We start from the raw sequence: 25,234 nt of genomic DNA on the forward strand, positions 1-25,234 counted from the left end.
GAAAATGTGATGTTAAAAGCTCTGGAAGGCAACCTTACTTCATTTTCTAAGAATCTCTTTGTCATCTGGGACAACTATCATCTGAAACTGAGAACCAGTAAATTAAATTCCAACTGGTAAACCAAACTCCTTATGCTCTGCTATAAACACACGTTTCCATTTAAATGGCCACATTAACGAAAAAAATGAGTATCACTGCAATGTAAGCATAATTATCACATGGACTCCAGAAGCCTTGAATCCTTTTGGGGGAACGGGCAGGAATGTATCCATGACTCCAACCCAACCCAAAAGCTGTTGCGACTTCATGCGCCTTCCATGAAAAACCGATTCAAGAAACAGTGATGTGTGGGTGTGGGTGTGGGTGGGTGTTTCCACATGTTGTGAGAATCCAACCTTTCTCTCGCCTGCGTGAAGTAGGCCGTCACAGGAAGCACTAATACAATTTGTGTAGATGCCGCACACATTCTACGAGCACAGCAGTGGTGGTTGTGGATTGGGAGGGAGGATTTAGAGCAGGGGGCTCCAATCTTGGCCACTTTGAAGACCGGTGGACTTCAATTCCCAGAATTCCCCAGCCAGCTCTCCTCTGCTCCCAGCTCCGCAGAGCTGGCTGGGGAATTCTGGGAACTGAACTCCACCGGTTTTAAAGCGGCCAAGATTGGAGCCTCTGATTTAGAGTAAAATATAATCCCAGCCTGGGAGGATTGATAATACACAAGAAAGCATAACAAGAAAGCAAGGCAACAAGACAGAATTCTGAACACAAGGAATTCGGAATTAACTAGGAACAACTCTAGATCACTCTGGAGACAGGAAATTAATACGGTGGGAATGGTAGGTTGATAGTCCAAAGGGTGAAAATGAGAGTCGCTAACATCATGAGCCTGAACGGTTCCTTCTGTGAAAGGGAAAGGATGGCGAGGTGTGGAAGAAAGGAAAAGGATTTTCTTGCAGGAAAGTTGCTGCCTCCAGGGATGTCTGGTGAGCGAAGCCGTTCAAAGCTCTGAGATCCTGCTGAAGTCATGCCAAAGGGGGGAGTAAAGAGGACCAGATGGGCTCCAACCGGCTTTAGGAAAGTTATTTATGAGAACTTAAAAAGGATAGGAAGCGTTTAGAGAATAAAAGTTGGAAAGGCCTGGAAACTGAAAGCAGACGTTCCTCTCGTCTTTGGCCAAAAGATACTCCTGCCAAACCAGACTCATCTGCTCAAGAACAGACTCACAAATACACACACACACACACACGTACACATACACACACACACACACACACACACACACACACAGAGCAGCTTGCTTTTGGGGGCCTCTAGATCCATCAAGCAAGAGGGAAATCAAAAGTATGTCAGGCGTCTTGTAACTGTCGTTGCTTTGGTGTTCCTCAAGGCGATGTTCTCAAATGATGAAAGCAGGAACAAAATGTCCCAGAGTGAAATGAAACGAAACATTTTAATGAAAAGAAGGACTAGAGGTGACATGACAGCAGTCTCCCTGTATCTGAGGGGCTCCTACAAAGACAAAGGGGTCAACCTATTCTCCAAAGCACCAGAAGGCAGGAGAAGAAACCATGGATGGAAACCAATCAAGGAGAGAAGCAAGCTGTGTTACCCATTACGATGATGGAAATCAATAATCCTGATGAAACCCACAATTATTATTATATGGAATATAATTATAATGTCACTCGGGTGGTTGTTTTTACTTTTATACATATAAGAAGATATTTACTACTGATGGGGGCAGATATGATTGAAGATCTTGAATAAACTGTTGCATCAGCAAGCTATGTTACCCTATTATGGATGTTGGTTTTAACAATCCAGTGGAAAGACCTTAAAGAAGATATTATATGGACTATAAATTTAAAGTTATTGTCTTTTCTTTTTTTTTTATTTAGATATAATGGAATATATATATATATATATTTAAGTAGTGTGGGCAGTGAATTAAAGATATTAAGAATTGTTGTGTATGGTAAATTTGCAGGACAGTGGGTGAATAAGCTAGCTACAGACTGATTAGTTTAAGAAAAGGGATTTTTAAGTGATATATTTAGGGGAGTGGAGGAAATGGATAGAGTGGAATAAATGTTAAATTAGATTTTATGGGGAGGCCGCTTTGAAATGTTATAGTAATATATATAGAAGATTAAATATTAAAGTAGGATTTATCATATAGTTTTAAAGTGGAAGGTGGTTTTGAATTGTTGTAATAATATATAGATATAAAACACTATTATGTTAAATTAGAAGTTATTTTATAATAGTTATAGTATAATGTTTTTTTTTTCTCTTCTTTTCTGAAATGTATGGATAAAGGGGGATGTTATAATATTTATAATATTTTTAGTAAGTAAAGGTCAGTATTTTGAGGAGGGAGTAAGTAATCTGTTATGAATTAGGGTTTTTTTGTTATGAAGAAGTCACAGGGGGGGATGGGTGGGGAGGGGGGGTTAGGGAGGGGGAGGGGGGGAAAAAGGGGAAAAAAAAATTGTATTTGAAAACTTTTTCAATAAAAAAAAAAAAAAAAGGAGAGAAGCAAGCTGGAATTCAGGAGAAACTTTCTTGACAGTGAAGACCATTAGCCGGTGGAAGGGAAGTGGGCTCCAGAAGTTATGGGTGCTTCATCACTGGAGCCTTTTAAGAAGAGACTGGACAGCCTTTTGTCTGAAACCGTATAGGTCCCCTGCTTGAGTAGGGGGTTGGGCTAGAAGACCTCCAAGGTCCCTTCCAGCTCTATTATTCTGTTAAAAGCCAAAGCTCAAATGGCTCAAGCAAGTTCCCCCCACCAAAATCACCAACCCATCCTCCTGACATCTCAGCAGCCCACGACAGGGATTCCCGAGACCCCCAACCAGGAGAATCCCACAGCTGGCTCTTCATCCAGCCTCTCTCCAGCAGCATCTGGCTTCCAGACGGCCCAGGGGAGGCGCTGGGTAAGCCTCCGTGTGCTGACAGAGGGCGTATTCTTTGGGCAGCCAGACCCACCTGGGTTCCATTTAGAAGATTTACAACTTTCCACAACTATTTCTCCTCTACGGCCCAGGACCCTTCCCTCCTCGGCTGCTTTCACTCCCTCTTGGACCCAGGACAATCTGCGCAGGCCATGTTTCCTCCTGGGAAGGGGAGGGGCTACAGAACGGTCAAGCCTCAGCAGAACAGCTGCGTGGAGGGGGGGCTCCCAACTGACTTAGACATGGAGGCCCATGGATGCTCGAGGGTCCCAAGGGAGCATTGGAAGCAGCCCATCCTGAGCTCAGCACCCCCGGCTACCTCCCTGGATACCCAAACGGAAGAAATCAAGTACGGTACCAGTGCTTGGGGGTCACCTGGCTCAAGCTTATGACTTCGTCAAGGATTTCGTTCTTGGCTTTTTCAAACAGCTCGTTCTGGACAGAGAGAGAGAGAGAGGGAAGGAGGGAGGGAGAGTTACTGAACGTGGGCAGGAGGACGTTCTCTGGAGTGGAGGGATGACATAAGCCTCTCTTGGGGACTTTGGTCCTCCACTGGGGACCCTGAATCACCCTTCCCTCCACCTCTCCCCACCTCCAGGGCCTCCTTTAGGCAGCAGCAACAACAGCCCTGCCTCTGCACCCTCCTCCACCTGGCCCCTGCTCCTTTCAAGGCAGACGCCTCCATGCCTGGACTCAGCAGGAGCCTCTTCTTCTACAAGGGGTGTGTGTGTGTGTGTGTGTGTGTGTGTGTGTGTGTGTGTGTGTCTAACTACGCCTCCCTTCATCCCTGGTGGAAAAGGCCAAGGGCTGCAATGGCTAACTTGCCCACCCTCCAATCCCTTTTGGTGGTCCTGAGGCAGCTGGGCTCAAGATCCCCCTTCCAATTTTGGGGGAGGGAGAGGGTGATGCTGATTTCTCCCTCCCCTCCCCCCAACTTCAGACTTTCTGTGCAAGTTTGACTCATGAAGGAGAATCTTTGCAGCTCAGGGTTGAACTGAGGGCTCCTTGGTGCTCTCTTGAGCTTGGTGGTTTTCTTGCAGACGTTTCATGACTCAAACTAAAAAACATCATCGGTGCTAACAAGCAGCAGTTTCCCTAACCTTACTAGCACGGATAATGTTACCTAGTTGGGTAATAAAACGTCTGCAAGAAACCCACCAAGCTCAGAGTGCATCAAGGGCTTCTCAAGTTTGATTAATTAATTGTGTGCTTTAATTTTGTGGTATACAACCATGAGTTGGTGGCAAGCGAGTTCAACCAACTGATCAGTAAGTTTTAGCTTTGCAGAGAGGTGCCACAGGAGACAGAGGGAGCCCAGACAGCAGCCCCAGGTCTGTGACTGAGGTCAGTGCTGGAGTCCAGCAGAGCAGGCTTTTCACCCACCCCGCCCCCATGTCTGGCTCCAGAGGTTCTGCAAGATCAGATAGCAATACGATAGCCCTTAGACTTATATACCGCTTCACAGTGCTTTTACAGCCCTCTCTAAGTGGTTTACAGAGTCAGCCTATTGCCCCCAACAATCTGGATCCTCATTTTACCCATTTCAGAAGGATGGAAGGCTGTGTCAACCTTGAGCCTGGTGAGATTTGAACTGCCAAATTGCAGGCAGCCGGCAGTCAGCAGACGTAGCCTGCAGTACTGCACTTTAACCACTGCGCCACCGTGGTTCATAAATAAGCCACAGCTCGGATCTCTCAAGCAGTTCTGGGGACGTCCATCAAAACTTCAAACAATCATTAAGCAACTGGATGTAAGCTGAGGACTACCTGTAATTGTTGAAGTTCTACAGCAGAGGTATCCAACCTTGGCCAATTTCAGACCTGTGGACTTCAAATCCCAGAATTCCCTAGCCGTATGTTTCTCAACCTTGGTCACTTTAAGCCCCGTGGACTTCCACTTCCAGAATTCTCCAGCCAGCTGGCCACTCCTGCTCTATAGGGAAGCCACTGACAGGCCTTCACGTGGACGGATGCTGTGGCCGCTGAAGCTGTCCTGTGGCCCAGAAGACGTTCAAAAGGCTCTGAGGCAGACAGGAACTCACCCGGTCCAGCTCTCGCAAGCGGGGGTAGTTGTTCTTCCACTCGGTTTCCAAATTAAAGCGGGTTGCTGGGAAAGAAGAGATTATTCCTAGCAGCGAGATCCGTACCTCCATGCGTGCTTGCTCACTTTTCCAGAGTGGGCCCCTTCCACGCCCCAAAACCTCCCACGGCAGGCTCGGGCCCTCCCCTGACCTGGCCCTTCGGCTGCAGGAGATGGCTCCTCCCTCTTCAAAAACCATCCGTGTATTTATTTAGCCATTCAGGTATTCGATTTGCATTCTGACAAATCAATAAACCCTCGGGACGCTTTAAGGCAGCCCGGTCAGAACATCCAACCCATTAAAGTATCCCTATTCAGCATCATTAAAATCAAATAATCTATTAGGAATAATAATGGGGAAATGGATAACTCCTCTAGGCTATGGGAAAAAAATTGAACGTGAATATTAAATTGAAATTGAAAAGTGACACTTCACTAGTCACCAGAGACGGGCACTTTTAATTGTGAGCAGCCCCTCCTGGCCTCGCCACAGTCCAAGAGCCACGAAGCTGACCTCTCTGTGGCCGGAGAGCCTCCCTTGGGCAGCTGCCCTGCCAGAGGGGGGGGTCCAGATCTGCTCTCCTACTGCCTGGGTCAACCTGCCATCCAAGGATTCCTGTCCCACGTGCCTGCCAACGGCCCAGGAAACGGAGGGAAAGATCTCCCTCCTTCCCCAAGCCCATACTTTTGCCCTCCCAACCCTCCGGACCATGCTCACCCTGCCCTGGGGTTGCCCCAAACCTCCAGGTCCCCACAGGAGGCATCTCCTGCCTTCAGTCCCCACAGCGCTTGGTCTGGAGGGCTCACTCGCTTCTCTGCTCACCCTGGGTCTGAGGTGCTTCCCCAACTCCACTGCAGCCCTGATAGAGCCCTAAATGAGCTCAGCTCAGCCCAGCCCTGAGTGCAGATCCTGTCCATTCAAAGCGTTACCCGAGACCTCCGGAGATGTTTAGTGCCACTTTTCTGCCCCCGAGAGACACAGGAGCAAGAAGCCCGGCCTGGGGGGGCCCCTTCATACAAACCCCAGTCTTGCCAAGACAGCCCTCCTCAGCTTGTCCCACTGAACAAGTTGCCCCCTTACCTTTGAAAGCATCTGCCTGCTGCTCCACAGATTCACGCACCATTTTCCAAAAACAGTCGGACACTGCCAGGCTGAGGTTCCGCGTGGTCACCTGGTGGGGCTTCAGCATGGAGTTCCTGGGGAGAAGAAATGCTGAAGAAATGTACAAAGCAACGGGCACACGGTTCAAAATCAGAGCCTCCTGCCTCCTACCTTCTTTTGGTACCTTTCAGCCCATTTCTGTAGTAATCCAGGGTGGGGCAACTTTAGGCCCTGTGGACTTCAACTCCCGGAATTTCGGAGCCAGCAGTGCTTCTGGGAGTTGAAGTCCACAGGTCTTAAACTTGGCGCAGTTGCCCCACCTCTCCTCTGTATCTATTGAGGTCATTTCTCATTTTCTGTCTTAGGACAGTAACATCCCACACAACTTTATATGATCCGCAACCACAACGAGCTTCCTTCCAAGTCACGGCTGAGGGGCGGAAGAGTGGGGCGTGCAGAAGCCATCCTTGGGGTACCCGTCAGTCAGTCCCTGGCAAGATCTGATGGTGAGTCACTGGGTCAGATATGTACATACAGGTAGTCCTCAATTTATGACCACAATGGAGCCAAAAATGTTGCTAAGTGAGACAGTTGTTGAGTTTTATGAGCTTTCCTGTCACAGTTGTTGAGTGAACCACTGCTGTTGTGAAGTTAATAACACGGTTGTTAAATGAATCTGGCTTCCCTGTCGACTTTGCTTGTCAGAAGGTCACAAAACGGGATCATGTCACCCCCTGGGACGCTGCAACCGTCATAAATATGAGTCGATTGTCAAATGTCTGAATTTTGATCAGGTGACCATGGGGATGCTGCAAGAGGCGTAAGTGTGAAGAACGGTCATAAGTCACTTTTTTCAGGGCCGTTGTAACTTTGAGTGGTCACTAAACGAATGGCTGTTAAGTCAGGGACTACCTGTAGTCCAGGTTTCTACCATGAGATCCACATTTAACCAGCCTGCTGATCTGGATGTTGCAGAATATTGTCATATGCTCTGCATAAGGTACATAAAGTCTGCAGCATTTCCACAACCTCCTAAGGAAATGACCCAGTCAGAAAAGGAGATAAGATTAGCCCAGACAACCCACAGCGCCTTCTGGCAATTCCTGCCTTGATTTCAAGCTGCTCCCCCATCCATTTCCTTATCATCTCCTCCAGAATCTTCCCCAATCTCAAGGTCAGTCTGAGAACACCGTAATACCTCCCTGGATAGTCTTTCCCCGATTGCTGAGGAAATTGCCTGGCCCTTCCCCAGTTCTCCCAGGATTACTCAAGCATGAAGTGCCATAATTTGGGTGGCCAATCAATCCGTCCCAGAGGCCAAACTTCTCGGCTTTGGAAATTTAAGCTCCGTTATGGTCCGCCAGCAGCCTGTGGAGCTGGCAGCGGAGTCGGACAGCGATGAGGCTGAGGAAGAACCTGGGCCAGTCCTGGAGGCTGGGGAAGGCCCGGATGAGGGCTCTGCATCAGAGGCAGAGATGGGGCCAGGGCCATCGGGGAGTGAGGTGCGAGCTCCGGAGCCTCCAGAGGCTGATAGGAGTGAGGCAGAGGAAGAGGAGGAGCCTGTTCCTAATGCACGCATGAGAAGAGCTGCCAGAAGGCAAGAGCAGCTCAAGCAAAGAGGACAACTCGGGAGTAGGGCCAAGAGATGATTGGCCCCTACCATAAGGCTTAAAAGACCAGCAACGGCTCTTGGCCTCTTTGCCGGAAAACAACCGTTGAGAGATTTGCTTTGTGTTTAGATGTATTTCTTTCTTGTCAGCGTCTTCTGTTCCTGAACTGTTGCCAAGAAAAGCCTTTGGCAGTTTGCCTAATTATCTCAAGGCCAGAGATAAACTGAAGAATGGTGTTTTGAGAACTTTGCTTTCATTTAATTTGGAATATGCCGAGAATGAGTTCATTCTCAGCTTTTTTAATAAAACCTGTTTGTTTTTTGGAACTGTTTTGTATTTAATACTAACTACATGGGCCTGGGTCACAACAAGCTCATTCAAGAAAGGCCTCCGTCTTGCTCCTGGCTGGAGATAACTAAAGCAAGGGGGTGGGGTGGGGGCTGCTCAGAGTTTCCTTCTGGCACTTTGTCCTCTTCCTGGGGCACTGATATTGCCTCTTCCTTTGATTTTAACGTGTAACAAAACCAAGAAACCCCCACAGAGGCTGAGAAGCCGGAGGGCGACTGAGAGCATCATTACGTGGAAGAGAGCAGAAGCAGGTAGAGGGAGGCTTCTGTTGTTCTTTTTCAGTTGCTAAATTGCATCTGACTCTTTGTGGTCCTATGGACCATGGCTTGCCAGACTCCCGTCTGAGGGCCAATTGCTGCCTTCCGTGTTCTGAGGCCCTCCTCATGCTACTGCCCAGCCAACTGAGATGCTTCTCAGCCTCAACAACTCTGAAAGAGGCCTGAGTAAGTAGCTTTAGACCAGCAAGGCATGCTTTAGAAAACCAAGGGTTAGCCTACTTCAATAGTTTGGAGTTTTGGAAAAATTCCTCTTCGTAGTCTCTAATAGAGTCAATGCTTTCACTGCTGTTCCCTAGAGAGAGAGAACAAAGAAGAAAGCAACTGAAATCACGCCACGTGGGAAGGCAGGGCCTGTAGCTGGAGAAAGGCCAACCTTTACATTTAGCCACGTGGTCTATTTATTACCCATCTCATTTTCCCCTACTACTAATGGTATTACTATCATGGTTATTATTATTCTGTTCCTTTGCATGGACCCCGAGAGCTTCTGCACTGCGGACAAAGGCCTTCTGTGTCTAATCACATCTGGCCAAATATTGTCTTCCTTTCCTTTCCTTTCCTTTCCTTTCCTTTCCTTTCCTTTCCTTTCCTTTCCTTTCCTTTCCTTTCCTTTCCCCTCCCCTCCCATTCTTTGCATACCTTTTCCGGTAACCACTGCAAAATACCCCAGAGCCTTCATCGGGAAGAGTTTGCCTTCGATGATCTGCTGAATCTGGGAGGAGAGGAAAGCAGCAGCTCAGCCACATCAGGATGCTTGGTTAGGGGTCCTTGACTCCTTTTGGGCAAAACCCTCCACCGTCATAAGGCGCCCTTTAGATCTGGGCTCAGCCCCTCCCTCACCCCCCCACCCCCCGCTCAGGACAGGAACCAACAGTAGCTCAACTTACAGCCATAACTGAGCCCAGAGATATGAACATAAATGGAGGCACTGACTTTTTTTGACATTTTTGCATTGTTAATTTTGACATTTTTCCATCATTAAGGGAATCCCTTTTCCCAAATGGGTGGGTTTTTTGCCACGAACTGGAAGTGAAAGCCAGAAACCCACAAACAACACCTCAAATTGCAATCACGTGATTGAGGGATGCTGTTAACAGTCATACAGTGAATCAGTCACTAAGTGCCCAATATGCGATCATGTGACTGTGTTTGTGTGTTTGTATGTGTGTGTGTGTACCTGCCATAATTCCAAAAATGGATCGTAAGTAGCTTTTGGAGGGGTCCAGCATAACTCTGAGTGGTCATTAAGCAAGCAGTTGTAAATCGAGGACTACCTGTAAAGCATCCTGACCCAAGGCTCGCTGTCCATCATATTCAGGGAAGAGGGCCTTGCCACACATGCCCCTCTCCACTCCAGGTCTGCAGCCCAGGCAATGGGGCAGATGCCTCAAGTCACAGCTTGGAGCTGGGAAGGGTGAAAGTGGCCCCCAGCACAACCAGGTGGAATTTGTGATCCTCAGTTCTGCACCACACGGCCGTGTCCAAAGCGGAGGGCAAGGCCTCAGAGATGCCCCCCAGAAGCCAGTTGCATGCGCAGTCTGTTCGTCTAGAGCAGGGATCTCTGAACTTTCCCCCTTTAAGACTTGTGGACTTCAACTCCCAGAATGCTCGGCTGGCTAGGGGATTCTAGGAGTCGAAGTCCTCAAAATCTTAAAGGGGCCAAGTTCGGAGACCCTTGCTCTATGGGCACTTTCCTGTAAGCTTTCAAGTAGCACACCAACCACGAAGCCTATTTTTTCTGTAGTTTCAGAGTTCTATAGAGAATCTTCCCAGCAAACTGGACCAGAATTCCCCCCGTTATTCCTAATGATGAGCAGGTAAGAGCTTCCCTTGGGAACACAGCATTTAAAAAAAAAAAGAAGAAAGTATTTCTGCTTGCTGAGCAACCTCTGCTCCATGAAGGCCCCTCCCCCCCCTCACCCTGCTGGGACTGGCCACGTTCTTCTCCGCAAGATCCACTTTGGTTAAGACAAAGATGGTCCTCTTGCCCTGAGGGTCCATCTGGCTGACCAGGTCGGTGACGATGCTGCGCTCTGCATCTACGGACCCATCTGGAAAGGAAAGCAGAGAGTTGGTCCAGAAGGGAAAGAGGGGCAACGTTACTCAAGTCTGGGAGCGGCCGAACAACTGATGGAGGAGGAGGAGGATCTGCCCTGCCCTGCCCTGCCCTGCCTCCCCCGCCTCCCCCCCAGTGATCCCGGCCAGGAGCAAGGGGCAGCCTGGGCTGCCTCCCCAGCCGGAGCCCTGAGGGTCCCAGGCAGGCAGGGGTTCCTCTCCCACCAGCAAAAGGCTCCCTGCTTCCACACCTTGGATGCAGAGGATGATGGCGTTGGGGTTCTGCATGTAGGCTTTGCTGATGCTGAAGATGAGGTCTTTGGTGTTTGCCGCCATCCCCGATGTCACCGTCTGGGGAAAGAGAGGTTCATTTTCATGTATTTGATGTTTCAATCTGCAGCTTAACAGAATAACGAGAGCTGGAAGGGACCTTGGAGGTCTTCTAGTCCAGCCCCTTGTTCAAGCAGGAGACTCTACACCATTTCAGACAAATGGCTGTCCAGTCTCTTCTTGAAAGCCTCCAGTGTTGGAGCTCCCACAACTTCTGGAGGGAAGTCGTTCTATTAGTGAATTGTCCTCACTGACAGGAAGTTTCTCCTTAGTTCTAGGTGGATTCTCTCCTTGATTGGTTTCTATCCGTTGCTTCTTCTCCTACCTTCAAGGGCTTTGGAGAATAGGTTGACCTCCCTCTTCTTTCGGGCAGCCCCTCGGATATTGGAAGGCAGCTATCCTGCCTCCTCTACTCCTTCTCTAGGCTAGACATATCCAGTTCCAGCAACCGTTCTTCCTATGGTTTGGCCTCCAGCCCTCTAACCGCCTTGGTCGGTCTTCTCTGCACTTTTTCCAGAGTCTCAACGTCTTTTTTTATATTCTGGTGACCAGAACTGGATGCAGTATGTAATATTCCCTGGGCAGCTGCATTCAGGAGTGAACTACTCCTTCAGGATGGGGGAAGAACTGGCTTCAATTCCACCTAGCAAGACCAAAGAGGTTGGGGATTTTAAAGCCCCTGGAACTTTCCACCCCCCTCAATGGGAACAGCACTGGGGCAGAATCTGGGGCTTCCCCTGGACTCAGTTTCTGTTTGAGCTACAAACAAACAACCTTATAGCTAAAATCTCAAGAACTAAGGCTGGGCCTGATTTTGGCCATTTTAATTTAAAATGCACATTTCTTTAGAATTAAGAAATTTAAAATGTATTTTAAATACTGCAGCAGTGCCCCAGCCTGGAAAAGGCCCGCTGCCCTTGGTGTACGCAACACTCCCTTCCTCTAACCGTCAAACGGAAGCGAGGGGGTGCTGGGTTGAGAGAAATGGGTCATCCCCAAATCATCCCTGGGCTTCCACTGCTGAGCGTGGACCTGAATGTGGATCAAACTCTGGCCATAACACCACTCTGAGTTCCTTGCAAAAAACACTGTGTGTGTGTGTGTGTCTCTTTCATCCGGTACTAGATGGATGGCAGCACCCCCATTTTGCAGCCAGAGTGCAGCTAGCATTCGCTGATATGCAGTGACAGTCTGTCGTGAACTATGAAGAAGAGGGATGAAGGGAGGGATGTTTGGGAAGTTGAAAGTAAGTGCTGGGCCTTTTTGAGAAGCTGCTTCAAGGTCACCCAGTGGAAGGAGGGAGCGGCATAGCAGAGCAGGCTTCAACTGACCATTAAGAAAACAGCTTGGAAGATAATAATTGGTTACCTTGGGGTGGGAAATGAAAGACAAGAAAGGAGGAAAAAGTATAACGTAGGGATTTGGGCAGGCGAATCTCAGTTCTGGCTCTGCACGATTGCAATTATGTCCCAAAGGTCTTTTTTCAAGAGGCAACTGGACTTTCTTCTTTTTTCTTTGAAGACGTTTTGCTTCTCATCCAAGAAGCTTTTTCAGCTCTGACTGGATGGAGGGGAATGGAAGGATTTACATGAAAACGTCTTTAAGGAAAAACAAAGGAAGTCCAGTTGCCTCTTGAAAAAACACCTCTGGGACAACCGTGACCTGGACGACTGAGACTCTCTACAGACTTCCTACTTAGAGGTTTAAGTCTGTGGCAGGTCTGACAGGGAAGTGAGGCTGATGGAACGATGACTCAAGCCACCGTCTCCTTGGCCTCAGCGCTGCAGCAATGCCCTCCGCCCTCCCCCTCCAGCACAGGACACTTACACTGATGACACCGGGCAAATCGACCAGCACCATCCTCTGCAAGCCGGGACCCTTGACGCTGAGCGAGATGGTCTGCAAGGGAGACAGGGCAGCTTGAGAGAGAGAGAGAGAGAGAGAAAGGCAGGGGGGGGAGGGGGAACCAGCCCAGGGCATTTCTGGAAAGGCCCCTGTGGAAGTGGGAAGGGGCTCGAGGGCCGGAGGGGGCCAGGCCTCACCTCCGAGCTGACGGTGCAGCCGCTGCCCACGCTCTTCTTCATCCGGATCTCGATCTCGTGCCGCAAGGCCGCTAGCTGTTTCAGCGGAAGCAGAAAAGGGCAGAGTCAGAGGGAGGGAGGGGCTGGAGGAATGGGAAGGGGGCTGAGGGGCACAGGGTCCAGCCCTGGGAAAGGCGTCCGAGGGCATGGCAACCAAGAAGAGAGCAATCAGGCTACGGGTAGTCCTCGGCTCACGACCCTGCATTTAATGACTGCTGGAAGTTATGACAGCGCTGAAAAAGGTGACTTATGACCGGTCCTTGCACTTAGGACTGTCACAGGGGTCACATGATCAAAATTCAGGCGCTTGGCAACCGGCATGTGCAACGTCAAATGTGATGGCCATCTGCAACCTTCCCAGTGCAGGAAGCCAGATTCGCTTAACAAATGTGTGAGTCCCTTAATCCCAGTGGCAAAAATGATCATAAAATTGGGTGTGATTCGTTTAATGACCGTTTGGCTTAGCTATGGAAGTTCCAGTCCCTGCTGAGATTGTAAATTGAGGACTGCCTGTACAGAGAGGAGAGGCATCCAGAGTGCAGAGCCGTCTAGAGGGCCTCTATCAGGCGCCTCCCTGAAATGACCCTGGACCAGCCCATTTCCTTAGCAACTGTGGCAACTGCTTCTGTCCCACAGAAGCTTCCTGTGCAGAGGCTGTTTGGCAACAGATCAGTTTAACTGGCCCTCCGTGTGTGGAGCTGATCTTTGGTGCCTGACACCAGGCCACGGTCTGAATTCACGCGGAAAAGGCTCCAGGCGCTTCCCTTCACCTGGAGTGCTGCGATTCTGTCCTACCCTCCCCTTCTCAACAACCTTCTCCCAAGACGGGGAACTGGGAGATACAGCTAGAATTCCCTAGAAGCGCCAGGCGCTCCAAGCACCTAGAAGGGAGGGGCACCACAGCCTCTTTCAGCGACACAGACATCGCTCCTCCCTTAAGGAAGCCTTCGGCCAGGGCCCATTTTGTGACACTGACTGACTGACTGACTGACATGTCTTGCAACCCCTGGCAGATCATTCACCCTGTGGGCTGTGGGGGATGATTTAAGGAAAAAACCAAAGCACAAACCCTCTGGCAGCGTTCTGCTCCTTGAAACTTACATCTTCCTCCTTGTTCAAATCGAACTCGCGAGAACTGTCCTTGAATACGGCCACGTGGTGGGGACCTTCGCTGAGGGTGACCTGAGGTCCAAAGTGGATTCAAACAAGGGGAAGCGTTAAGCATCTGAGCGGATCTCCCTGGATCAGGCTCTCCTTCTTCTGGAAAGCTCGCGGTTTGGGGAGTGTAGCGTCCCTACCTTGACAGGTGAGCGTGTCATCATTTCTCCTGAGCCCCGAGGGAAGATCCGGGCTTGAGCGATCATTTCCAGCACGCTGGTTTTGCCAGCACTCTGATCTCCCACCACAACCACCTGGAAGGCAAATGCTGGTGTCAGCTTTGGAAGCCAGATTAGGTCGGAAGCTTCCATGCTGCCACCTTCGAACGTGTGGGAAAGTAGGAGGGGGGATTTAGTAGAGGGGTTGTCTTTAGACATAACAGCATTCTTCCTGTCGGTCAAGGTCAGGCCGATCCTGCATCTGGAAGAGGAGAGGTGGGAGTAGTGTCTCGAGACGGGACAGATGGTGATTGGAGCATGTGATCGTCTGAGGAGTGAGGGGATGGTTTTGGGGGTTTTGATTTACTGGGGGAAAACTCGGATTTTCCCAGATGTGCCAGTTTACCTATTCTAGTAAATAGAACTTTGAATAATGCTTGCTTCAGAGTTTTTACTTGGAGTTGGGGGGTTTTCTGGAATGCTGACAGCTGGGTTTTTCAAAGAAACAAAAGGATTTCACCTGAGTTGGGACGAATGGCATTTTTATCCATGGCTCCAGAATCCTGCTTCTATACGAGGCAGCTTTGGAAAACCAAGCTTTTCCAAAGTTCCACTAGAGATGATCCAATGACATCAAGATAAATTCCATCTAGATATAGTCTACTTGGGATGCTCCCAAAGCAGCCAGTTATTGCCTAATACCCTAACAATTGGGGAATCTCAGTAGACACTCAGTGTTGAATGACATATGTCTAGGTGTTTCTGACAAGAATGAAGAGGCTCATCTCCGACTTACCCGAGGCAAGTGGTCGTGGGTATTGTAGCTAGCATCGTAGTCTGACAGAGTATCCAGGACTTCGGAGTACATGTCAATCAAAGATTTCTAGGGAAGAAACAATGAAGTGAGTGATGCCGAAGCCCAGGGAAGAAGGGGGGGTCCCACTCTCATGGTCTAATCTCTTGTCACAGTTATAGACAGACACACAGAGAGCCACTGCAGTGCAGCAGACCAGTTGAGGGACTGGAGCGGGAAGGTTCCCACCCAGTCAAGCAGGCAGGCAGGAAGGGATGTTGTGGACCCCGTCAGCCGAAGGACTCTGACTGGTGGGGGTCTAGGCGGAGGGGCTTCCCTGCCACTGCCACCCATGGGAGGGGGTGCTTTTAACCAAGAAATAACGCGGGAGGAGGGGAGGCCTACTCTGCATCCCTTACCTTCACCTTTCTCTGATGAATGCCTTTCTCGTCCTTCTGCAGGACTACCTTCCTCAGCTCTTTGTTCTCTTTCTCCAGACGCTCAAGCATCCGTTGGTATTTCAGCTGCCAAGAGACCCAAGTGGGGAACGTTAAAGACTGAGAGGGAAGCACAGGAGACAAGGAGGCAGGGAGATGAAACAGGCTGCTGCTCTCTCTTACCCAGCCCTATGATGAACAATAATGTAGCAAGAAAAATAGAATAACAGTGTTGGAAGGGATCTTGGAGATTGTCTAGTCCAACCCCCTGCTCAAGGAGGAGACCCTGTATCAGGTCAGACATATGGCTGGCCAGTCTCTTCAATAAAACTGCCAGCGATGGGGCACCCACAACTTCTGGAGGCAAGTCGTTCCACTGATTAATTGTTCTAACTGTCAGAAAAATTCTCCTTAGTTCTAGGTTGTGTCTCTCCTTGATTAGTTTCCATCTGTTGCTTCTTGTCCAAACGATCTCGGATTCCTTCAAAACATTGTGTTTTGCTTCCCAGGAAAGGTAAAGTAGTTATTCAATAATGGTACTTTTAAGAGGTGGTTGGGCTCACCCTCAACCCTGTCCGGGTCTTTCCCCAGAAATGTTCATCTTCTGCAAGGAGAGATTAACCAGGGCGGTTCACTGGGATGGAAAACTCAGGTGGCTTCATGGTTAGAAAGTGGCCCTCACCTGGATGGGCAGCCTGGACCTCCCCAAGCGCTGGTGGTGGTGTCACATGGCTGTCAAAAACACACTTCTAAGAAGGCAAAATCATTGATAACGCAGACAGCCTCCACAACTAAAAAGGAAGCCACTCACATAAATATTTAGGACAGAGGTATCTAACCATGACAACTTTAAGACTGGTGGACTTCAACTCCCAGAATTAAATCCACCTGTCTTAACATTGCCAAGCTTGGATACCAACGGTTTAGGATTTGTTTTGTTTTTTTAGAGAGACTAACAAAAATATCCCAATGAGGGTTAGGGTTAGGGTTATTGAGAAATATTTAAAAATGAATCCGATTGTATTTTTAAATAGCATTTTCCTCCCCTACGCAAACTTCAATGACAAAATAAAATGCAAAGGGTTAGAACTGAAGAGATTTCAAAAATATCCTAGAAGAGTTCCTGTCAGGTCTAAAAAACCAAGAACGACGCGTGAAGTTCCTTCTGAGTAGTTCCTTTATTTCCATTTGCCTACAGACAGAATCTTGCCGGACTAAAGCAACCATCTGCAATGACCATAGACATCCTCTGTGAATTGCTAGGGAAGGTATGTCATCCTCAGCCTCTTCCTGCCCAACAGACACTTCAAGTTCTCCCCTCCACTGGGAGGGAGACCCTCCTGGAACCATCCCAAACTAAAGTCTACCAGCTTTCAACAGCTGGACAAAGGTGATAAGTGATAACGTTTATTGCTGTAATTGAGTTGGGAAGTAAGAATACTCAATGCACCAAACAAGCATCGGGGACCCACATCTGGATCTCTGGCTTCATGCATCGCAAAGTTCCCTTACCTGCGTTCGTAGTAATTCTTCCTGGAGCTGATCGACCTTTTCTTTATCAGAAACCTGCAACAGCAAAAGGACACAGAACGCGCGGTGGGCATTTCAGATGTTACCTACGTCTATATCGTGGGATAAAAATTCATTTAGCCTTTTTATTGTTTTAATCTTTGTTAGATTGATGAGTCCTGTAGGAGTGGATGGCTATACAAGCTGAAATTATAAATAATAATTAAAAAATCCAGATGCAAGAGATCATAAGCTTTAAGAGTCATTGTTTTACAAGAACAATTTGGTCAAATGGGGCAGCTTGGACTTGGAAGGAGACTCAATTCTTAACAGCATTTTGCTCTAATGGCTGCTACACTGACTCAGTCGCCTCATTTCTAAAAGCAGCTATGGCCTTATTAGCAGTGCACTTGAGAAAGCTACTAGCCTTGGGAACCGTGTTTTTCTAAATGAAAAGATATTTTAAGTATGCACTAATAATATGGCTAATTTCTCTAATTCCATCCATCCCTGCTCAAAAAAATAAATAAATCTGCTGAGCTATTAATAAAGAGGTTTTTAAAAATGATACTCACTAGGCTTTGGTTTTACAATTTGGGGAAAATATTTGCTTTATATTCATTAATCTCTCTTCCATGTATTTCACATCACTGGTTGTCCTTCAAAAAGTCTCAACTAGGCACAGCTCCAGTGGGTGTTAGCAGCAGGAGCTATTCTAATGTTCAAAATAACAAGTGGTCTAAACTTAAGAGGAAAAAAATTGGTCTTTCTTTCTTTATACTGTGCACCAGAATGGTGTTCTGTCACTCCTCTGTGCACAGAGCTTGCAGCCATTCAACAGGGAGAGCCTCTCCGCCTGAATGCTTTCAACTGACATCAGCCCAAAAGCAGCCCTGGGCAGCAGCTGCCAGAGGAGTGGTGGCCCAGGAGCTAGGAGGGAGCGTTGGGTGAAGGACACAGTTAAAGCAATAAACCTGGTCTGTTCTCATCTGAGCCTCTCTTACGCTCCAAAGTGATGGGCAGATTTTCCAGCATGGCTGAGAAGCACCCGGAATAATGCTGTGCAAAAGGTTTATGCTTTCTGCACTTCCTGCTTCTCCAGAACAATCACTGAACTGTTGGCCAATTATAGTGCCTTCTTTTTTGCTTTATGAACAATTGGCCACGTGCAAGAAATCAGAAAAAAAGCATCTCCTTTATTTAAATATGTGACTAGAGATGTTCTGTTTTGTCAAGCGAGAGCACCTTGGTCTAAGACAGGAGTGTCCAACCTTGGCAGCTTTTAAGACTTGGGGAGAGAATTCCCCATGCCTGCCGTCAGCACATGAACGATCCTTTGTCAGCTGGATGCTCAGAACTGAACTTTAACGGATGGCCACCTCCAGTGATGGAGCACCCACAACCTCTGGAGGCAAGTCGTTGCATGGCTGGCTGGGGAATTCTGGGAGTTGGAAGTTCACAAAGTTGCCAAAGTTGGACACTCCTTGGCCTAAGATGTGGCAGCCAGATGCAAAAGACCCTGAAAACAGACCAGGAGGAGTTTGCAACAGCCTTTCTCCCTTGCAGCTGGGATTGTCAGCGAGGCCACAGACACCATCCACGCAGGGGCCACACTTTGGTCTAATCCACTCTTAACATCATCTCTGTGGTGGCCATCCATTAAAGTTCAGTTCTGAGCATCGTGCTGACAAACAAAGGACGATTTCACGTGCTGATGGACTGGAAGGAGAGTCAGATGAAAAAGCTCCATGCAACTTAGCCCAGGGGAAAGATGGCAGCCCTCTTCAAGTATCTGAGCAGCTCATCATCTGCCTCTACAGCGGGAGGACGGGAGCCAAGGGGCTGGAAGACTTCTCCTCACGGACCGCACTGTTCAGCAACGGTCCAGGCTGCCAGAGGAAGCAGGGCTGCTGAAGCAAAGCCACTACTGGGTGATGCCCTGAATGGAGCGGATCGAATCTTAGGACTATGAAAGCCCCCTCCAGTTGAAGGAGTCTAACTCTGCTTCTTCTCCACAAGGGAAAGAAAGCAGAGTGGACCGAAGAAGCTGACAGCCTTTGACCCTTTCCTAGAGCAGGGAACAGGTGGGATGGCTGGAAAAAAAATGAGATGGTTTTGCCTGTGGGTTAATCCCTTTCTCCACAAGAAAAGGAGATCCCTGGGCTATAATAAAATCCAAGGTGATGGTGACCACGGCCTGTATGTGGAATAGAAGATCCTGTTAGACCCTGTTCCTTGGCTCACCAAAAGCAGATTCAAGCAATAATCACCATCCAGGACTAAATTACAAATTACAAAAACCATCAAGCTTAGCTCCGGTGACTGTGCAGCCATTAAAAGCACTGGAAGAGTTAAACATTAAAAAGAGTTTTCATCATTTGCCCAGGTGGATGACCGGATCCTTCCAGGGGGAAAGTGCCCCACCGTCTCCTCCAGGTGAGCCTTGCAGCCCTTCCGTGCTGCCTCTCTGACTGGCTCAACAGTCTTGATGGTGAGGGTGCAGGCTGGGCTCCAACAGGGGGTCTTGGAGTCCATTTGAGACCCACAACATTTTGGGCCACAACCTCCCTTGGGACCTCCCTCTCCAGCTGTCTGTCCTCAGCTCCGAGCTCCCTCTGCCGTTCCCACCCCGAGTCCCCTCATCTTGTGGAAGAACCTTTCAAACCCAGAGGCTCTCTCATGAAATGGGCAGGATCTGAAGTCCAGGGGTGACCTCCGAAAGGAGCTTTACCTTCTCACTGCTGATCTCCAGTGAACCCAGCCAGACAAGAGGCCACCAACACGTGACAAAGACCAAGAGGTCTTTGTCCCCATCAGCATCCAAGGGTCTCCAAAAGTTGATCAAAAAAGCGAGGAGGAGCCGGTGGGAATTTCCCCAGGGAAATTAATGCCCCTTTTGTGAGAATTAAACAGGCAGGAATCCACGTGCTGGAAAGACGGCCCCGGGATGAACCAACGGATCTCGAGAGCAGAAAGCCCAGCCACCAGAGCTCAAGCACTGCCAAGGGTCTGATTGGGTGAAAGCGAGGGGGTAGGCGGGTGGGGAGGAGAGCAGGAGCCCCCCCCACAAGGCCTGCCTGGTCTATCTGAGAGCCGTCACCTTGCGCTTCTGCTGGGAGGAGGAGGAGGAGGAGGAGGAGGAGGAGCCTGGCCCAAATTGGTCAGCGGCCCTGCGGACATCCTCTTCGTGCTGCTGGATTTGCTGCTGCAAGAGAATGAGCTCGCCCAGGAGACCCTGCCGCACACGGGGGTGAAGAGGGGGAGGAGGAGAAAAAAATGGAGGTGAGGGGGGCAATGATGTTAAACCAAAAGGTGCAACACAAAGGCAGGGTAGCACACACACACACACACGCACACCAGAACCGGCGGCGGCGGAGCTGAATGTAAAAGGATGGAAGAAAGGAGCCTCCTTCTAGGGACGGTCAGGAGAGGCCGAGCGCATTCAGGGTTTTCCCCGAGGAAAACGGGGAACCTCTGAGGAGTCCAAGTATGAAATTCCTCTGCAGAATGTTTGGGACTGTCCAGACAATCACAGCTTGTGTTGAAAACTTGCAGGAGAAAGAATCCAATCATGACTCTCTCCCCATCATGCCACAGATGTACAACATAACACCTGCACAACCGACACAATCTCTGCCAATACGGGCAGCTTTCAGTTGTTGGGAGTGTCCTTTTTTAACCACGTGACTGGGAAGGCCACGTTCGCACCGATGCTCCCAGGAGCACAAAGCAGCCGCAGCCCCCAGTGAGGTTTGGATGCCCCTCTTCGGAGGAGATGAGCCACTGATAAATGAACTCCATCCATCCTTGGTGCTCTGCACCAGAGACGGCCTTTGATGAGCATCCTTGTGAGTCCAAGGCAGATAAAACCTTCTCCATTGGGAGAGGTGGGGTTAATTGGGGGGGTGGGGTGGGAGGAAGGCCTCCCTTCCCCCAGACAGAAGCCTCCCCACACACTTGCAAGGCGGCAACAGAAAGGGGTCTGGCACCACCGGCCTCAAAGGCTACTTTTCTCCGGGAAGGCAGCCTTGTCGGCTTCTGCCTGTCCAGGATAGATGGGGAGACCCCTCCCTTCCTTTGCAATTCCAACCAGGGGGCACTGCTCCAAGGGGGCAGGGGAGAAGGAGGGATGGTCTCACTGCAGTGGAACCACCCTTGTCAAAAGCTAAGCCTCTTTCCACTGAGTCCCCCTCCCTCCCACCAGGAAGTTTATGTTTATGGAAATGTAGCTCCAGATGGTCTCTCAGTCCAGTCCTGCTTATTTTTGGGGGGGTCTGCAACATACAGTACCCCCAGTGGCTGAATGTTCTCAAATCAGATCCGAGCACAGCATACAGCATGACAAGTACAGACCCCTAGAACTGAGGTGGCCTCCCTTGTGGGGCTTCCTTCCTGGTTCATCCCCTTCCCCTACAGCGTCCAAAGACCCTTGCGCCCCCTCTGCTGCTGCTCCCGGGCAGGACACCCCAGGCCCCGCTGCCACGAAGAAAAGACGCACAGTGCAACACACAGACAAAGCACAGACACAGATGAAGGGCTGCTTCACCCCTGTGCGAGGCTCCCACCCCCCCTTCCTCTTCTGCTGATGGAATTGGGGCCTTCTTTGGTTCGGGGAGGCTGAGGGGGGGGGCAGCACAAGGGAACCTTAACCTTTCTGCCCCCTTTAAGGGTCTCCTCAAGAGAACACCAGCCCTGCACAGGGTTCTGCTTTGGTCCTGCTGAAAGAGAACAAGCGGCCCCCAACCCAGCTCAGAGAGCACCAAGGACCCCTCCTTTCAACCCCGAGCTACGAAGATTCTCCTTTCTCAGAACTGCAGAATAGTTGGATGTGACATCGTGCACTATCTCCGGAAGGACTGTGAAATCATGGACGGTGAGATTTCCTCCTGCAACTGAAAGCAGGAGAAGTGGCATCCCCTTCCCCAGTTTTATCTCCCAGCACCAACCCTGGGAAGTAGCTTCGGCTGACAGAGGCCCCCTCTCCCTTCTGCCAATTACGCAGGAAGCTGCCGTGGGGAAGCCAAGCCAGAAGGGAGGAGGGTGGTCCAGTAGTTCAGCTTGGGGGGGGGGGGGGCTCCCAGTTTACTCCATAGAATCTTGGGGTGGCCACCTTCTGCCAGCAACCCTGGGCGAGATGGTGTGTGTGTGTGTGTGTCCTCCACCCTCTCCAGCACAACTGTTGGGCACCAGCTTCCTTGCCAAACCAGCCCGGAGGGTTAGGGTTGTTGCTGTTGCTGCATGGCCAGGGGGTGGGGGTGGGATCCTGTCTGCAGCCTGGCCCCCACAAGGCAGCATCCTAACCATCTGATCGGAGGGTGAGGGGTAGCAACAGCCTCCCTTCACCCTTCCTTGCCAAAAACGAGAGCAAAGAAAAAAACGGAGAGGCAAAAGGAGGGCAGCCCCTTCAGACCAGGAGCTTCACCTCTGCTGAAAGCACCTTCCTGCCCATCAAAGCAACGTGCACTCCTGGTCTCAGAAGGGGGTCTCCGGCAGACCCTTCACAATGGCCAGCACTCCTGCTTCGCCTCTGCGTGACTGTCCAACGTGCAACGTGAGAGGGTTTGCAACTTGGGTGTCCTCCTGGACTCACGGCTGTCTTTGGAAGAGCACGTGACGGCCGTGGCCAGGGGGACTTTTTATCAGATCCGCCTGATTCGCCAGTTGCATCCCTTTCTGGATCGGGACTCGTTAAATATGGTCACTCATGCTCTTGTTACTTCCCGCCTGGACTACTGCAATGCTCTCTACATGGGGCTCCCCTTGAGGAGCACCCGGAGGCTCCAGCTGGTCCAGAACGTGGCCGCGTGGGTGGTTATGGGAATGGCATGGCGCTCCCATGTGACCCCCCTCCTGCGCGAGCTGCACTGGCTCCCGGTGGTCTTCCAGGTGCGCTTCAAGGTTTGGTTACCACCTTTAAAGCGCTCCATGGCATCGGACCAGGGTATTTACGAGACCGCCTTCTGCTACCAATAGCCTCTCACCCACCAGTACGCTCCCATAGAGAGGGGCTTCTCAGGGTGTCGTCGGCCAAACAGTGTCGACTGGCGGCCCCCAGGGGGAGAGCAGTCTCTGTGGGGGCACCTACCATCTGGAACAAGCTCCCCCCAGAGAGACGGAGGATCCCGGATCTGCGCACGTTTCGTCGTGCTCTCAGAACTTTTTTATTTCAGCAGGCTGGCCTGGCCTAACTCTCCTCTTTTAAATTTTTAAATCGTTTGATTTTATAAATTGGGTGTTTTAATCTGTGTTTCGGCCAAAATATTTAATAATTTTAAGGGACTTTTAATATTTGTATTATCTGTATTTTATCTTGGCTGTTCACCGCCCTGAGTCCTCCGGGAGTAGGGCGGTATAGAAATTTGATAAATAAATAAATAAATAAATAAATAAATAAATAAAATACTGAGGGGTCCTGGGTGCTCTCTGAGCTTGGCTGTTTTCTTGCAGATGTTTCATTACCCAACTAGGAAATATCATCAATGCTCACTTGCAAACCCCCTTCCCTTCCAGCACTGATGATGTTACCTAGTTTGGGTCATGAAAGGTCTGCAAGAAAACCACCAAGCTCAGAGAGCACCAAGGAGCCCTCGTTTCAACCCTGAGCTGCAAAGATTCTCCTTCATTGATGCACAATATTAGCCCACTGAATCTCGGTCTGGTCCAGCCAGCCTAAGAGCTGGGGCACATCTGGGGCTCCAGAGTGAGGGGCTGCGTAAACCACGCCCGATACTCCCCTCTCCTCTGACTTCCAGCAGCCTTTTCTGGGCTTCCCTTGAGCTTCCACCTTAAGTAAAAACATGGGGAGTAAATGCCATGAAAGTTAATCCACATCCTGGCAGTTACTTCCTCATCCTCCGGGCTCCATGCAAAGGGCTGCTTAACCCCCAGAGGTTTGGGGCCTCTTTTCCTTTCCTGAGCCATCACTCAAGAGAGCCCACCGGCCCAGGCTCCATCCACCGCATCATCTACCAATCTAAACGTCCAGAGCAAGAAGTGAAACTGGGGTGGAGGCGAAGTCCAGGATTCTCTGCTAGTCCTCAAGGGTCACCCTGTCATTGATTATTGCAGGCAAAAGTGGGGAGAGCAATTTCAACTAAGCCCTGCTAAGGCTTTTAGGCAATTGTTATTCTGTTCCAAAGCAAAACATTCCGGAAACTTAAAATTTTGCAAGTAAATGCATTTGTGACTTGGTTAGGAATGACTCATCGGCACTATTTGTCTGGATTTGGGAGAACTCATTTTGGCAACCCAACTCACGGTTGAGAAAGCCCCTGTGCTTGGATGCCCAGAAACGCAGAGCCCCTCCTAGCCTTCCAGTCAGTCTAGGCTTTGGCTGAGCCGCTCTCGCTCCCCCCCACAGAATTGTGCCAGCTCACCTTCTTGTGCTGCTTGTCACTCTCGCCTCCCTGGTCGGTGGCTCTGAAGGCCGAGTCCCCCGGAGAACCTGGGAAGGGAAGGGAATGGACATTGACTTACCTGAATGTCCTTTTTCGGAACGCTGCGTATACACTCCAGCATTGGGAAAATCCTCTTATCTGACAGCAACTGAGAGAACTTTTTTTACTTATCTACCTACTCTGTGCTCTATCCACGCCCCCTTTTGCACCCGAATCCCCAGTCTTGAACGAAGACACCACAGGTAAACTACAACAAAATTTATTAACACAAAACCACCACAAGCCAACATACAAAGAAAGGGAGGGAAATGGAGTGTATACGCAGCGTTCCGAAAAAGGACATTCAGGTAAGTCAATGTCCATTTTCCAGAACGCTGCTACTACACTCCAGCATTGGGACATACCCAAGCCTAACTCCCAGGGACGGGCAAAACACTATCCAACTCAGAGGACCCAGACACCACTGCTTGCAAAACTCGTCGCCCAAAAGACGCCTCAGCCGAGGCATAGGCATCAATCCGGTAATGTCTTATGAAAGGCGACAAAGAAGTCCAGGTAGCCGCTCTACAGATGTCCAACACAGAAGCCTGGGTAGCCCAGGCTGCTGAAGTAGCCGCACTCCGCGTAGAATGAGGCAGAATGTTCCCAGGAACAGGACGACGCTGATTCTCATAAGCAGCAGCAATACAGGCCTTAATCCAACGACCAATCGTAGTCGACGACACTTTCTGACCCATGGATGCAGGATGAAACGAAACAAATAGGGCCTCCGTCTTCCGAAACTCGGCCGTCCTACGCATGTAACGTCTCAACGCCCTGCGCACATCCAGAGTGTGCCAAAGAACCTCCCGATGATGACTCGGCGACGGGCAGAAATCCGGAAGCACTAATTCCTGCGCCCGGTGAAACCACGAATTAACTTTGGGCAAAAAGGCAGGATCCAT

At 49.8% G+C, this 25,234-nt stretch overlaps 1 protein-coding gene across 3 annotated transcripts in view; it reads right to left on the bottom strand.

Moving 5' to 3' along the window:
* Positions 1 to 25,234, bottom strand: part of OPA1 (OPA1 mitochondrial dynamin like GTPase) — a 67,353-nt gene that overhangs the window by 17,687 nt on the left and 24,432 nt on the right. For 2 of the 3 annotated variants that reach the window (XM_070944905.1, XM_070944907.1), the window contains 16 exons: positions 24,270 to 24,337; positions 19,994 to 20,128; positions 16,897 to 16,950; positions 15,367 to 15,471; positions 14,951 to 15,037; positions 14,137 to 14,250; positions 13,940 to 14,020; positions 12,800 to 12,874; positions 12,585 to 12,656; positions 10,679 to 10,778; positions 10,293 to 10,423; positions 9,012 to 9,084; positions 8,592 to 8,664; positions 6,116 to 6,231; positions 4,997 to 5,061; positions 3,314 to 3,390 (listed from right to left, as the gene is read on the bottom strand). In XM_070944905.1, coding sequence (XP_070801006.1) covers positions 3,314 to 3,390; positions 4,997 to 5,061; positions 6,116 to 6,231; positions 8,592 to 8,664; positions 9,012 to 9,084; positions 10,293 to 10,423; positions 10,679 to 10,778; positions 12,585 to 12,656; positions 12,800 to 12,874; positions 13,940 to 14,020; positions 14,137 to 14,250; positions 14,951 to 15,037; positions 15,367 to 15,471; positions 16,897 to 16,950; positions 19,994 to 20,128; positions 24,270 to 24,337 — 1,426 coding nt within the window. The remainder of the gene's footprint in view (positions 1 to 3,313; positions 3,391 to 4,996; positions 5,062 to 6,115; positions 6,232 to 8,591; positions 8,665 to 9,011; positions 9,085 to 10,292; positions 10,424 to 10,678; positions 10,779 to 12,584; positions 12,657 to 12,799; positions 12,875 to 13,939; positions 14,021 to 14,136; positions 14,251 to 14,950; positions 15,038 to 15,366; positions 15,472 to 16,896; positions 16,951 to 19,993; positions 20,129 to 24,269; positions 24,338 to 25,234) is intronic. The other variant, XM_070944906.1, reaches the window with a different exon arrangement.

Source organism: Pituophis catenifer, unplaced genomic scaffold, assembly GCF_029215685.1.
Source record: "Pituophis catenifer annectens isolate HBS135680 unplaced genomic scaffold, rPitCat1.0.hap2 SCAF_6, whole genome shotgun sequence".
NCBI lineage: Eukaryota > Metazoa > Chordata > Lepidosauria > Squamata > Colubridae > Pituophis > Pituophis catenifer.